Here is a 15,676-nt window from a genome sequence, read left to right as displayed (position 1 = left end):
TCGGGGATTCAATCTAGCAACCTTTTGGTTACTAGTCCAACACTCTAACCGCTAGGCTACATGCCACCCCAATATAGTATATAGTATGTTTATCCCTATACATATCTACCTCTATCCTTACAGTATCACTGCACATTGTAAATATGGTTCTGGAACTGACACTGTATATAGTATGTTTACTTGTGTTCTTCTGATTTATTATTTTTATATCTAGTGTGTTTTCGTTCTACCTTGTTATTTTTAATACTACATTGTTATTGATTACTGCATTGTTGGGGTTTGAGCTGGCAAGAAAGGCATTTCACTGTACTTGTGACATTAAAACTTTAAACTGAAACTTGGCTGAGAGATACTGACTGTCTCCTCTGGCTGAGAGAGACTGTTTGCCTCCGCTGGCTGAGAGTCACTTACTGGGCTCATTTACTGGGTACTATCATTAGCCCAGCATGATTCCACTGAACAGACACTGCCTGCTACCGCTGTTAACGCCTCCAGACTGAACTCCCATCGACCTGGTTGTCTCAGGGAAGGCAGGGGGCTTGACACCAACACTAGCCCCATTGTGAGAGCTGTCTGTGGGCACGACAGGTCATTCAGCCTGACCTGGCCTGGAGAGATGAGCTGGAGAGAGCTGGAGAGTCTGGCCGTGGGGCTGTGGATTAGCAGCGACTCCTCGCCTAGTCAATTAGGGAATCTGAAATGTCCGCGGTGGTTAGTGGAATATCTAACAGAGGAATAGGTTTGAAGTAATAGGTTATCAAGTACCAGCTGGGATTTTAACCCTACACTACCTTTAACACTAGGGGATAGTCAGAGGGACAGTCTCTTTCACATGCTCTCTCTGTATCTCTCTCCATCTCTCTCACACACATACCCCCCCCACACACACACACACACGGCACCAGGCCTCTTTTCCATAAATGTTACCCCTTGATGTTACAGTAATTGCGTTTTTGTAGCCCCACATTCATCTGCAGGATCCCAATAGTATGTCTTAAAAAAAAAACAGACAAAGTTTGGGAAATATTTTTCACAGGAATATGTAGGCAGTTTCCTATCAATTTATACAACCTACTCCACATTTCCAAAGTGAAAGAAAATATAGAGACATTTTTTGAAGATGTCTTGATTGCATGTATCTTCGCACCCAGAGTTAATACTTGGTTGAAGCACCTTTTGCCAGCCATTACAACATTTTTTTAATAAGATTCAACCAACTTTGACCAACTCATAGGACAACATATATCCATTGTTTTTGTCAAAATGTATTTTTTACATTTGGTTGGGAAACACTGATGGACAGCAATATTAAGTCAGGACTGTGACTGGACCATTCAGGAAGCATCAACACCTCATGGAAAGCCATTCTGGTGTGTCTTTGTCCAGCTGAAATATACATCTCTATCCCACGGTGAGGATTTAAGAAGACTGAGAAAAGGGTAAGGGAAAGGGGATACCTAGTCAGTTGTACAACAGAATGCATTCAACTGAACTGTGTCTTCTGCATTTAACCCAACCTTACTGAATCAGAGAGGTGTGGTGGGCTGCCTTAATTGACATCCACGTCTTCGGTGCCCAGGGTTTCCTCTAACGTTTTACATAGGCTATGTTCCTTTAATATTTATTTTGATCCTGACAAACTCTCCAGTCTACACCATTGCATCGCTGATAATTGTCTTGGCCAAATGTGTTGTATTGCGTGTGTTCGTCTTGTATCGTCATGTACATCCTGCTCAGTTTGTTATTGTTCTTGTCACTGTCCTTATCGTCTTGCTTTGTATTTTGTTTAACAATAAGAGATCAAATCAATGTAAAAAAGATTCATATTCTATCAAAGCCTACGTGAATGTCTATCTGAACATTCTTCATGTTGCATCAACCTGAACAAGCCTCCAGTTCTCTCCTGGGATATGATGAATAAATGAAGGCCCTTCTGCCTGTGTGATCCTGTGAAGGACAGTAAGACGGGCTCTGGGAGTTTCCTTTCATTGTCTTGTTGTCACAGCACAGCTAAAACTGGGGGCGTGTACAGTGTGGTGAAACTTTCAGAATGTTTCACATTTCCATTTTATGAATAGGCTTGAATGTTTCTAACGGAACTTTCTGTAATGTTACACACTTCTGACTGAACTGATGGGTCTTCCTCACAGTAATATCACAGGGGATTTTCTAAAGGTTAACCTTGTCCCTTATTCACTGTTATTCATCCGTCTGTCATTCATCAGTCTGTCATTCATCCTTCTGTTATTCATCGGTCTGTTATGCATCAGTCTGTTATGCATCGGTCTGTTATTCATCGGTCTGTTATGCATCGGTCTGTTATTCATCGGTCTGTTATTCATCAGTCTGTTATTCATCGGTCTGTTATTCATCGGTCTGTTATTCATCGGTCTGTTATTCATCGGTCTGTTATTCATCGGTCTGTTATTCATCGGTCTGTTATTCATCGGTCTGTTATTCATCGGTCTGTTATGCATCGGTCTGTTATGCATCGGTCTGTCATTCATCGGTCTGTCATTCATCAGTCTGTTATGCATCGGTCTGTTATTCATCGGTCTGTCATTCATCGGTCTGTCATTCATCGGTCTGTTATTCATCGGTCTGATGTCTCTGTGTGTGTTTCTCAGTGTATGTCTCTGTGTGTGTGTCTCTGTGTGTGTGTATCTGTGTGTGTGTATCTGTGTGTGTGTGTGTCTGTCTCTGTGTATGTGTCTCTCTGTGTGTATATATGTGTGTCTGTGTCTGTGTGTGTTCTAAATGTTAACATTGTCCCTTACTCACTGTTATTCATCAGTCTGATGTCTGTGTGTGTGTGTGTCTCTGTGTATGTCTCTGTGTGTATGTGTGTGTGTTTCTGTGTGTGTTTCTCAGTGTATGTCTCTGTGTGTGTGTCTCTGTGTGTGTGTGTGTGTGTGTGTGTGTGTGTGTCTCTGTGTATGTGTCTCTGTGTGTGTGTGTCTGTGTGTATATGTGTGTCTGTGTCTGTTTTCTAAATGTTAACATTGTCCCTTACTCACATTTATTCATCAGTCTGTGATGAATAACAGACCGATGAATGACAGACCGATGAATAACAGACCGATGAATAACAGACGGATGAATGACAGACCGATGAATGACAGACCGATGAATGACAGACCGATGAATGACAGACCGATGAATGACAGACCTATGAATGACAGACGGATGAATGACAGACCGATGAATGACAGACCGATGAATGACAGACGGATGAATGACAGACGGGTGAATGACAGACCGATGCATAACAGACCGATGAATGACAGACGGATGAATGACAGACGGGTGAATGAGTCTGTCATTCATCCTTCTGCCATTCATCGGTCTGTCATTCACCCGTCTGTTATTCACCCGTCTGTTATTCATCAGGCTGTGTTTCTTAGCTTAGTTCCCAACTGAGAGGAGAGGGTCTAGGGAGGGGAAGCTGTAAAACAGTGTGTGTGTCTGTGTGTGTGAGTGTGTTTTCACGTGCGTGCGTGTCTGTGTGTGTGTGTGTCTGTGTGTATGTGTGTGAGTGCATAGTATGAGTGTGAGTGTGAGTGTGAGTGTGAGTGTGTGTGTGTGTGTGTGTGTGTGTGTGTGTGTGTGTGTGTGTGTGTGTGTGTGTGTGTGTGTGTGTACATGTGTGTGTATTATAATGAAGATAAGGTTATAGGGTCATGTTACTTCAAATGTCTCCTATTTCTGCCTGACAGCGTCTGATGTTCCCCACTCAGGGAGCAAATTGAGTTTGCATGCCTTGATGACTCATTAGCCTTTGTCTCGCTTCATGGATGTCTTGATGCATGCGCATGTACTTAGAAGCTATTTATATTTTCTTATAAATATGAATGTATTAGATAACGTGTGTGTGTGTGTGTGTGTGTGTGTTTGTGTGTGTGTGTGTGTGTGTGTGTGTGTGTGTGTGTGTGTGTGTGTGTGTGTGTGACTATCCTCGTGGGTACCAGAATAACCTAAAAGTCCCCACAAAGATAGTAAAACAAGGAAAATTACAAAGGCCATTTTAAATTTAGGGGTTAGGATTAGGGTTAATGGTTAAGGTTAGGGTTAGGGTTAGGTTTAGTGTTAGGATTAGGGTTAATGGTTAAGGTTAGGAGTTAGGATTAGGGTTAAGGGCAGGAATGAAAAATGGCCCTGGACTTTTTGACCCCCCCCCCCACCCCCCCCAGCGATGCACCATCACCCACACAACCCACGCCACACTTTATGTAAACAAGATTACTGAACAATATTTATAACAATAACTTTAGTAAAATAGATGTAAAATAGAACAAGGGGAATGAGGCTGGCTAGAAGGAGCACATATTGGCACAATGGCTCTGGCAAGGATCTCTGGAACCATCTGACTAGTAAAATAAATAATACAGGAAGAAATGTGTTTGTGAAAATACTGGCGTATAGGCAAGTCATAGAATAAAATAAAAATAAACATGTTTCCTACCTCCTTAAATTAGCAATTTATGCAGCAGCTCACTTCTCTCAGCAATGCCATCTATAACCAGGTCACGGTCCAGGGCCATTAAAGCATCTCGCTCAGTAGCCATGAGCATAAAAGCCTCCAGGTGTTGTTGAGATAGAGTGCTCCTGAGCTTACTCTTGATGAATTTCAGAGTAAGGAAGCTCCGCTCGCAAGCTACTGTACCTGAGTTACTGACAGGGTAGGTATGAACTTGTAAGCAAGGCCCAGGATGTGGTGTGCGTCGGTCAATAGGTTGTACTGACTAAGAATACGGTAGCAACACAGTGGACAGTCCTTGCAAGATAAACAGCTCTTGTTCACCATCTCCACCTCGTCTTAATTTCCTTCACGTCCATGATCCTCCATAGTCCTGGTTGTGTATTCCTCAAATCCCGATTGTTTTAACCTAGTCCACTGTTCTGCCAGACTCATGAGCTCACTCTGTAAATTGGCCACCGTTGCTCTGCTATCAAATTTGATCAAACATTTGCTTAGTTCTTGAAGGGCTCTGTGTAAGGCCATTGGCACTGGATGTTAACTGACTAAAGTTTTTAGGGTCCAGAAGAGCCATTCAAAGTGCCATTACTCAGAAATCGCAGATGGATGGTATCTATAACTGTATCCAGAATTTGATTATGGACACCAATCCTGTATGCACTCTCTGCCCCAGTAAAAGTCTCATCTAGTGCCATCTCTCCAGGCATGGTTTTCTTCTTTCGAGCCCTTTTCGTTGGCAGAGTGGTCTCTAACTCCAGCTCTGTTTCCTCATCCCGTTCTTGCAACTTCCTGTTGGCCCACTGAACAAATGTGTCTGAAGCTGCCTTGACTTTTTCAAAATCTCTTGCCATTCCTTTCAGCTGCTCTTCTGTAGACACAACCATACGATGCGCAGACGGAATGTCCATTTCACTTGTATGAAGATATTTTGAGACTGGTGAGGTGACCTGAAATATTCAGAGTAATATCTGACCTGGAAGTATTGTTTCATACTTCAGCAACCCCTCGATGTATCCTTGTGCCTTGACCCGTGCAGTAGTGTTGATGTTTTTCTGATCTTGTATGGTTGAAAGAGTGAAAAGGACATCAATATACAGACCCTCATCTGGATTTCCAAAGGTCCGAAGACCTTCTTTAAGGCACTGTCTTCAGCCCACCAGCGTGTCTCTCCAGTTGGAGCAAGACGTCTGTGTCAGGCATTTCCAAATGCCTGAAGGTACCATGTTCATCTGTACAAACAATAGTACGCAAGTATAAACACCATGGGACCACGCAGCTGTCATACCACTCAGGAAGGAGACGCGTTCTGTCTCCTAGAGATGAATGTACTTTGGTGCGAAAAGTGAAAATCAATCCCAGAAAAACAGCAAAGGACGCTGTGAAGATGCTGGAGGAAACAGGTACAAAAGTATCTACAGTTGAAGTCGGAAGTTTACATACACCTTAGCCAAATACATATAAACTCAGTTTTTCACAATTCCTGACATTTAATCCTAGTAAAAATTCCATGTATTGAAACAAAAATAGAACTTTTTGGCAATAATGACCATCATTATGTTTGGAGGAAAAAGGGGGAGGCTTGCAAGCCAAAGAGCACCATCCCAACCATGAAGCACAGGGGTGGCAGTATCATGTTGTGGGGGTGCTTTGCTGCAGGAGGAACTGGTGCACTTCACAAAATAGATGGCATCATGAGGTAGGAAAAATATGTGGATATATTTAAGCAACATCTCAAGACATCAGTCAGGAAGTTAAATCTTGGTCGCAAATGGGTCTTCCAAGTGGACAATGATCCCAAGCATACTTCCAAAGTTGTTGCAAAATGGCTTAAGGACAACAAAGTCAAGGTATTGGAGTGGCCATCACAAAGCCCTGACCTCAAGCCTATTGAAAATTTGTGGGCAGAACTGAAAAAGCGTTTGCGAGCAAGGAGGCCTACAAACCTGACTCAGTTACACCAGCTTTGTCAGGAGGAATGGGCCACAATTCACCCAACTTATTGTGGGAAGCTTGTGGAAGGCTACCCAAAACGTTTGACCCAAGTTAAACAATTTAAAGGCAATGCTACAAAATACTAATTGAGTGTATGTAAACTTCTGACCCACTGGGAATGCGATGAAAGAAATAAAATCTGAAATAAATCATTCTCTCTACTATTATTCTGACATTTCACATTCTTAAAATAAAGTGGTGATCCTAACTGACCTAAGACAGGGAATTTTTACTAGGATTAAATGTCAGGAATTGTGAAAAACGGAGTTTAAATGTATTTGGCTAAGGTGTATGTAAACTTCCGACTTCCACTGTAGCTAAATAGCCAGCTAGCCAAACCCAAACATTGCTTATCTTATCCCTATTGTCTTCTGTCTTACCGCTTCAGCTGCAAAACCTAACTAACAGTTGAACTGGTATCGCTGGGCTCAATGGGCTGCTCTCTCTGCTGCCAGTGCCTTCAGGCTCACTAGGCTGAGATGATTGACTGTTAACGGAAGCAAATTAACCTCTTCTCTCTCCACTTTTCAGCACCACCTTTATGTTTTTTGTATTTTTGTTTGTCCATCTGCTCCACTCCACTATTTATCCAAATGTCACCACATTTCAGATTAGTTTTAGGTTTAGGAGCTAGGGTTATTTTTAGGTTTAGGAGCTAGGGTTATTTTTAGGTTTAGGAGCTAGTGTTAGGGTTAAGGTTAGGTTTCTGGGTTAAGGTTAGGGTTAAGGTAAGGGTTAAGGTAAGGGTACAGGTTAGGGATAGGTTTAGGGTTAAGGGTTATGAGAAATAGGATTTTGAATGGGACTGAATTGTGTGTCCCCACAAGGTTAGTTGTACAAGACTGTGTGTGTGTGTGTGTGTGTGTGTGTGTGTGTGTGTGTGTGTGTGTGTGTGTGTGTGTGTGTGTGTGTGTGTGTGTGTGTGTGTGTGTGTGTGTGTGTGTGTGTGTGTTTTCTTGCACGCTTGCATTTTGTTTGTGTGCACACCTGTGTTATAATGAACAGGTCAACATTTGAGATGTTCAGGAAATACAAATGGAATGAAGAGAGATGTTACTGTTCACTATAGCACACTGTATAAACAACAACACAAGGCAAAAATACCGCTTTGTAGAGTTCATTATACTTTACAAATACTCATTAGTGAAAAAAACGCAATGTGCATTTTAAATGGGCCAAAAGGACGCCCAAACATCATTTAGACTCTAATTAGCAATTAGGCTTTGTAAGATATTCAGCTGCAAATTTGCTCACCAAAATACTGTATTATTGAACGGAGTGCTCTTTGATGCCTGATCACATTTAATCAAGACACACACACACACACACACACACACACACACACACACACACACACACACACACACACACACACACACACACACAGTAAAAGAGCTGACTCATATACTAACACAACTAACAAAGATGTAGAAAAACAAACACACACATCCCCACTCTGATACCCATTGCTCTCTTTATTCCCCCCTGTCTCTTGTGTTAGGATTCCTGAGGGCCAGGTAGAAGAGGGAGGGGCCCTGGCTGTGGGGAGGCTACGCTCCCTGGAGGACCAGCTGACCAGAGCCAAGCAGAAGATACACAGCTTCCAGAGACTGACCGGAGATGGTGAGCAGGCCAGGGGGATCAGGGAGGCCAGGGAGGGAATGCACCAATTTGTAAGTCGCTCTGGATAAGAGGGTCTGCTAAATGACGTAAATGTAAATGTAAAATGTATGGGGGGAGAGCAGGTAGAAGCTGGGGGAGAGTCCCGGAGAGTAAGGAGGTAAGTCGGTGGGTCAGGTAGCCTAGGATTATGATTAGCCTGGTCTATGTTAGCAGCTAAACTCATCTGACAGGGAAAACATGTGTGTCTCTCTGTGTGTGTGTGTGTGTGTGTGTGTGTGTGTGTGTGTGTGTGTGTGTGTGTGTGCGCATGTGAGTGCTTTTTGTGTGCTTACATGTCTAAGAGGTGTGTGTCAGAGGGTTGGCTGCTAGGTGGGAATAGAAGTAGTGTCACAGGAAGAAAGGAAGATGGAGCGTGTGTGTGTGTGTGTGTGTGTGTGTATATGTCTCTGTGTGTTTGTCTCTGTGTGTGTGTCTCTGTGTGTGTGTCTCTGTGTGTGTGTCTCTGTGTGTTTGTCTCTGTGTGGGTGTGTATATATGTCTCTGTGTGTGTTTCTTTGTGTGTTTGTCTCTGTGTGTGTGTCTCTGTGTGTGTGTCTCTGTGTGGACAAAACAGATGCATTAAAACTCTTATGATCAAATGTACATGAATGGAGTCAAAGCATCACATTGGGAGAGAGGGAGGTTGAGAGGGAGAGATTTGTATTGACAGACGATCCAGTCTTCTCCTTAAACTCCCATGTGTTCAATGACAGTTACCTTTCTGCCCATCGTTCTTTATTTCACCCCCCCCCCTCCCTCCACCACCACTCAGGTCCGGGCCCCACCCAGGAGGAGCTGAGGCGGAGGGTGGAGAACGGTGTGAGGGAGCTCTGGTACTTTGTCCGCAGCGAGGTGAAGAAGCTGGGCCATGTGGAGGCTGGGGAAAAGCCCAGACAGGCTGACACCCTGATACAAGACCTGGGACACCAGCAGAGGTCAGAGACACATGCACGCATGCTCTCTGTCACACCCGCACACATCTCTAAATCCTTCCACAGGCTGTCCGCCGACACACAGAAACATGCACATACACACCTTCCCTTACCACTCCACTCTCCCAGGTGTTCTGTCTTCCTCCATGTTGGATACAGCCTAGAGGTCAGAGAGAGCAGAGAGAGGTTGCGACATGAGTCACACGTTTATGTAGTTCATTGGCCCTGTAATACAGCAGTGGCCCCGGCTCTTTTCCCCACCTCCTTCCTTCCCTGTCTCCCTCCCACCCTCTCTACTACCTCCCTCCGCCTGCCTGTTGAATTATTGGGTAATTGTAAATGGGACAGTAATTGCCCAACAATTGGAGCGGGTAATCAGTACTCAGGGCCACTCAACTTATCCACCCGTCAACTAAACCTCCATCTCTAGCCTCCAGCGTCTGCAGTAGCATTAACCGCTGGGCCGGGGAAACCCCCACAGGCTTCATAGAAGAAGGACACACACTCACACACACTTACACTTACACTCACACAATCACTCAGACACTCACACAAAAACACAAATACATTCACACACACACACACACACACACACACTTACACACACAATTACTCAGACACTCACACACACATTTACAACCAACCACAGGAGAACTAGTCTCCCTGTCTGCCTATTCTCCCATGTTAACTCAGCGGCTAACGGACACTTGTAGTTCTCACACAGGGAGACTGTGATAGATCCACGGTGGCTTCTGGGTAAAGGAGTATGACATGGATAAAGGATAAAAAATGGATAAAAAATGAAAGCATGAGTAATGATTATTTCATGCAAGAGAACGTGTGGATATGTTTGTGTTTTTCTGTGTGTGTGTATGTTTCTGTGTTTCTGTGTGTGTGTGTGTGTGTATGCCATACATGACTATATGTATTTTAAAGTTAGTTTTTATTGTGTTGATTCTTTTCTTGTGCATAGTGTATTTATTTAAATTGTGTAAAATAATTCTGCACTGGCTGCCATTGATACTTCGTAATGTAATGTCAAAATTGTGAAGTGAAGCATTCTATATACTATATGTGTGTGTGTGCTAATGTGCTTGTGCTCAGGAAGTTTCCCACCCTGAGAATGTGACTGACGTGGGTAACAAATGATTTGAGGCGTGCTGGTTTTCAGAGATGGGAAACTACAGTGTCAGTGCTATGTACTTGACTTATGGCTTTCCCTTTCTTATATTATTATTATTATTAAAAGTTTTATTATTATTATTAACTATCCTGATTTCTAGTCAATTTACCCTGCCTTCATGTACATATCTACCTCAAGTACCTATTGATCTGATAGTGGTACTCCCTGTATATAGCTATTACTCCTGCACTTTGATCTGGTACTGGTACTCCATGTATATAGCTATTACTCCTGCACTTTGATCTGGTACTGGTACTCCCTGTATATAGCTAGTAGCCCTGTACATTGATCTGGTACTCCCTGTATATAGCTATTACCCCTGCACATTGATCTGGTACTGGTACTCCCTGTATATAGCTATTATCCCTGCACATTGATCTGGTACTGGTACTCTCTGCCTATAGCTATTACCCCTGCACATTGATCTGGTACTCCCTGTATATAGCTATTACCCCTGCACATTGATCTGGTACTGGTACTCCCTGTATATAGCTATTACCCCTGCACATTGATCTGGTACTGGTACTCCCTTTATATAGCTATTACTCCTGCACTTTGATCTGGTACTGGTACTCCCTGTATATAGCTAGTAGCCCTGTACATTGATCTGGTACTCCCTGTATATAGCTATTACCCCTGCACATTTATCTGATACTGCCTGTATATAGCTATTACCCCTGCACATTGATCTGGTACTGGTACTCTCTGTATATAGCTATTACCCCTGCACATTGATCTGGTTCTGGTACTCCCTGTATATAGCTATTACCCCTGCACATTGATCTGGTTCTGGTACTCCCTGTATATAGCTATTACCCCTGCACATTGATCTGGTACTGGTACTCCCTGTATATAGCCATTACCCCTGCACATTGATCTGATACTCCCTGTATATAGCTATTACCCCTGCACATTGATCGGGTACTGGTACTCCCTGTATATAGCTATTACTCCTGCAAATTGATCTGGTTCTCCCTGTATATAGCAATTACCCATGCACATTGATCTGGTACTGGTACTCTCTGTATATAGCTATTACCCCTGCACATTTATCTGGTTCTGGTACTCCCTGTATATAGCTATTACCCCTGCACATTTATCTGGTACTCCCTGTATATAGCTATTACCCTGCACATTGATCTGGTACTCCCTGTATATAGCTATTACCCCTGCACATTGATCTGGTACTGGTACTCCCTGTATATAGCTATTACCCCTGCACATTGATCTGATACTCCCTGTATATAGCTATTACTCCTGCACATTGATCTGGTTCTCCCTGTATATAGCTATTACCCCTGCACATTGATCTGGTACTGGTTCTCCCTGTATATAGCTATTACCCCTGCACATTTATCTGGTTCTCCCTGTATATAGCTATTACCCCTGCACATTGATCTGGTACTGGTACTATCTGTATATAGCTATTACCCCTGCACATTGATCTGGTTCTGGTACTCCCTGTATATAGCTATTACCCCTGCACATGTATCTGGTACTGCCTGTATATAGCTATTACCCTGCACATTGATCTGGTACTCCCTGTATATAGCTATTACCCTTGCACATTGATCTGGTTCTGGTACTCCCTGTGTATAGCTATTACCCCTGCACATTGATCTGGTACTGGTAGTCTCTGTATATAGCTATCACCCCTGCACATTGATCTGGTACTGGTACTCCCTGTATATAGCTATTACTCCTGCACATTGATCTGGTACTCCCTGTATATAGCTATTACCCCTGCACATTGATCTGGTACTGGTACTCCCTGTATATACCTATTACCCCTGCACATTGATCTGGTACTGGTTCTCCCTGTATATAGCTATTACCCCTGCACATTGATCTGGTACTGGTACTCCCTGTATATAGCTATTACCCCTGCACATTGATCTGGTACTGGTACTCTCTGTATATAGCTATTACCCCTGCACATTGATCTGGTTCTGGTACTCCCTGTATGTAGCTATTACCCCTGCACATTGATCTGGTACTCCCTGTATATAGCTATTACCCCTGCACATTGATCTGGTACTGGTACTCCCTTTATATAGCTATTACTCCTGCACATTGATCTGGTACTCCCTGTATATAGCTATTACCCCTGCACATTTATCTGGTACTGGTACTCCCTGTATATAGCTATTACCCCTGCACATTGATCTGGTACTCACTGTATATAACTATTACCCCTGCACATTGATCTGGTACTCCCTGTTTATAGCTCCATTCTTGTTTTACATTTTAACATTTTAATTATTTCTTAAAACTGCATTGTTGGTTAAGGGCTTGTAAGTAAGCATTTCACGGTAAAGTGTACACCTGTTGTGTTCGGCGCATGTGACAAATACAATTTGACTTGATTACATTTTTGTGTGTGTGCAGGTCCATCATGACAGACCTGTACTACCTCAGCCAGGCTGACGGAGTCGGAGACTGGAGAGTGAAGGAGGCCAGGGACCTGTCTAACCTGGTGCAGAACAGGATCACGTACCTACAGGTATACACACAAACACACACACAAACTTTTGCATTCCCACACGCACACACACAAATGCAAACACCAACGTATGCTTGCATACACTCATAAGGTTCTTCGGCTGTCCCCATAGGATAACCCTTTGAAAAACCACTTTTGGTTGCAGGTGTAACCCTTTTGGGTTCCGTGTAAAACCCTTTCTACAGAGGGTTCTTTATTACTGTACAGTATTGTATTATACTGCATTATATGGACTGGAATTACGCACCTCGTTCAAACCACCATAAAGCTGAGAGAACATGTGATTCTGGTGCTATAAGGGCACAAGGCGAGACCCAAATGCAGACACAGAAGGCAGATGGTTGAGCTCTGATATTTATTATAACAAGAGGGGTAGGCAAAAGTCAGGTCGGGTACAGGCGAGAGTTCATAAACCAGGTCAGAGTCCAAACAGTACCAGGTGATAGGCAGGCTCGAGGTCAGGGACAGGCAGGGGTTCAGTAACCAGGTCAGAGTCCAAACGGTACAAGACGATAGGCAGGGTCGAGGTCAGGGGCAGGCAGAGTGGTCAGGCAGGCGGGCTCAGAGTCAGGACAGGCAAGGGTCAAAACCAGGAGGTCGAGCAAAGAGAGACTGGGAAATGCAGGAGCTGAGACACAAAAACGCTGGTTGACTTGACAAACAAGACGAACTGGCACAAAGAGACAGATAACACAGGTATAAATACACCGGGGATAATAACCGACACCTGGAGGGGTGGAGACGAGCACAAGGACAGGTGAAACAGATCAGGGCGTGACAGGTGCAGCACATGCGGCCTACAAAATTACAAGTATAGGCTAGCAAATTAGATTTTAAATGTTAAATATAATAGCGCCTACTTGTATAATTAGTAGGCTGATGTATATATACTGTACTTTTCATAATATTTCCTCTAATGTTATTACCCTACCTCCTCTTTCTCTCTCTATTGTTCCCTCATTCCTTAAGATTGGTGGTAGTGGTGGAGTAGGGGCCTGAGGGCACACAGTGTGTTGTGAAATCTGTGAATGTATTGTAATGTTTTTAAAATTGTATAAACTGCCTAAATTTTGCTGGACCCCAGGAAGAGGAGCTGCTGCTTTGGCAGCATCTAATGGGGATCCATAATAAATACAAATTCCTTCCTCACTTTCAACAGCTAATTTAAATATGTTCTCATCTTCATCATTCCAATGACATCCTTGAATAATATAGGAGTAGAATTAGGTGCAGATGGCTTTCACTTCTCTTCACTAAGATTATAACCATTCAGTCTGAATAAATAACTGCCGTAGCCTACAACCATCACATGTTCACTCTGCTTTCAAACTACCCGTGAGTTGTATTGGCTGCTGTGTTTAACGTTCAGAAAACAAAAACAATGTCCAGCAAGCCTTCAAGATCTAAGGAGCGTTTTGTAAAGACATAGGCCAGCGGAGCACAGGTGCCTGCCTATTGCGCAAGAGACAGAGGCTAGTTAGAAGCTTATAATGCATAACCCATCGTTCATTAGATAAATATACGGCTAATACAGCCTCACATGTACAGTCGTGGCCAAAAGTTTTGTGAATGACACAAATATTAATTTCCACAAAGTTTGCTGCTTCAGTGTCTTTAGATATTTTTGTCAGATGTAACTATGGAATACTGAAGTATAATTACAAGCATTTCATAAGTGTCAAAGGCTTTTATTGACAATTACATGAAGTTGATGCAAAGAGTCAATATTTGCAGTGTTGACCCTTCTTTTTCAAGATCTCTGCAATCCGCCCTGGCATGCTGTTTATTAACTTTTGGGCCACATCCTGACTGATGGCAGCCCATTCTTGCATAATCAATGCTTGGAGTTTGTCCGAATTTGTGGGTTTTTGTTTGTCCACCCGCATCTTGAGGATTGACCACAAGTTCTCAATAGGATTAAGGTCTGGGGAGTTTCCTGGCCATGGACCCAAAATATCGATGTTTTGTTCCCGAGCCACTTAGTTATCACTTTTGCCTTATGGCAAGGTGCTCCATCATGCTGGAAAAGGCATTGTTCGTCACCAAACTGTTCCTGGATGGTTGGGAGAAGTTGCTCTCGGAGGATGTGTTGGTACCATTCTTTATTCATGGCTGTGTTCTTAGGCAAAATTGTGAGTGAGCCCACTCCCTTGGCTGAGAAGCAACCCCAAACATGAATGGTCTCAGGATGCTTTACTGTTGGCATGACACAGGACTGATGGTAGCGCTCACCTTGTCTTCTCCGGACAAGCTTTTTTCCGAATGCCCCAAACAATCAGAATGGGGAATCATCAGAGAAAATGACTTTACCCCAGTCCTGAGCAGTCCAATCCCTGTACCTTTTGCAGAATATCAGTCTTTCCCTGATGTTTTTCCTGGAGAGAAGTGGCTTCTTTGCTGCCCTTCTTTACACCAGGCCATCCTCCAAAAGTCTTTGCCTCACTGTGCGTGCAGATGCACTCACACCTGCCTGCTGCCATTCCTCAGCAAGCTCTGTACTGGTGGTGCCCCGATCCCGCAGCTGAATTAACTTTAGGAGACGGTCCTGGTGCTTGCTGGACCATATTGGGCGCCCTGAAGCCTTTTTCACAACAATTGAACCGTTCTCCTTGAAGTTCTTGATGATCCGATAAATGGTTGATTTAGGTGCAATCTTACTGGCAGCAATATCTTTGTCTGTGAAGCCCTTTTTGTGCAAAGCAATGATGACGGCACGTGTTTCCTTGCAGGTAACCATGGCTGACAGAGGAAGAACAATGATTCCAAGCACCACCCTCCTTTTGAAGCTTCCAGTCTGTTATTCGAACTCAATCAGCATGACAGAGCGATCTCCAGCCTTGTCCTCGTCAACACTCACACCTGTGTTAACGAGAGAATCACTGACATGATGTCAGCTGGTCCTTTTGTGGCAGGGCTGAAATGCAGTG

The 15,676-nt window shown here is 43.5% G+C and overlaps 1 protein-coding gene across 5 annotated transcripts in view; it reads left to right on the top strand.

Annotated features, from left to right (window-relative positions):
- The window catches only part of LOC115159225 (alpha-(1,6)-fucosyltransferase-like), a 194,025-nt gene that overhangs the window by 135,409 nt on the left and 42,940 nt on the right, over positions 1 to 15,676 (top strand). For all 5 annotated transcript variants that reach the window (XM_029708932.1, XM_029708764.1, XM_029709019.1 and 2 more), the window contains exons 3-5: positions 7,971 to 8,092; positions 8,904 to 9,066; positions 12,635 to 12,749. In XM_029708932.1, the coding sequence (XP_029564792.1) occupies positions 7,971 to 8,092; positions 8,904 to 9,066; positions 12,635 to 12,749 (400 nt within the window). The remainder of the gene's footprint in view (positions 1 to 7,970; positions 8,093 to 8,903; positions 9,067 to 12,634; positions 12,750 to 15,676) is intronic.

The sequence above is a fragment of the Salmo trutta genome, chromosome 1, assembly GCF_901001165.1.
Source record: "Salmo trutta chromosome 1, fSalTru1.1, whole genome shotgun sequence".
Lineage (NCBI taxonomy): Eukaryota > Metazoa > Chordata > Actinopteri > Salmoniformes > Salmonidae > Salmo > Salmo trutta.
Note: the sequence above shows the minus strand (reverse complement) of the source record. Positions and strands in the feature narration are given on the sequence as shown.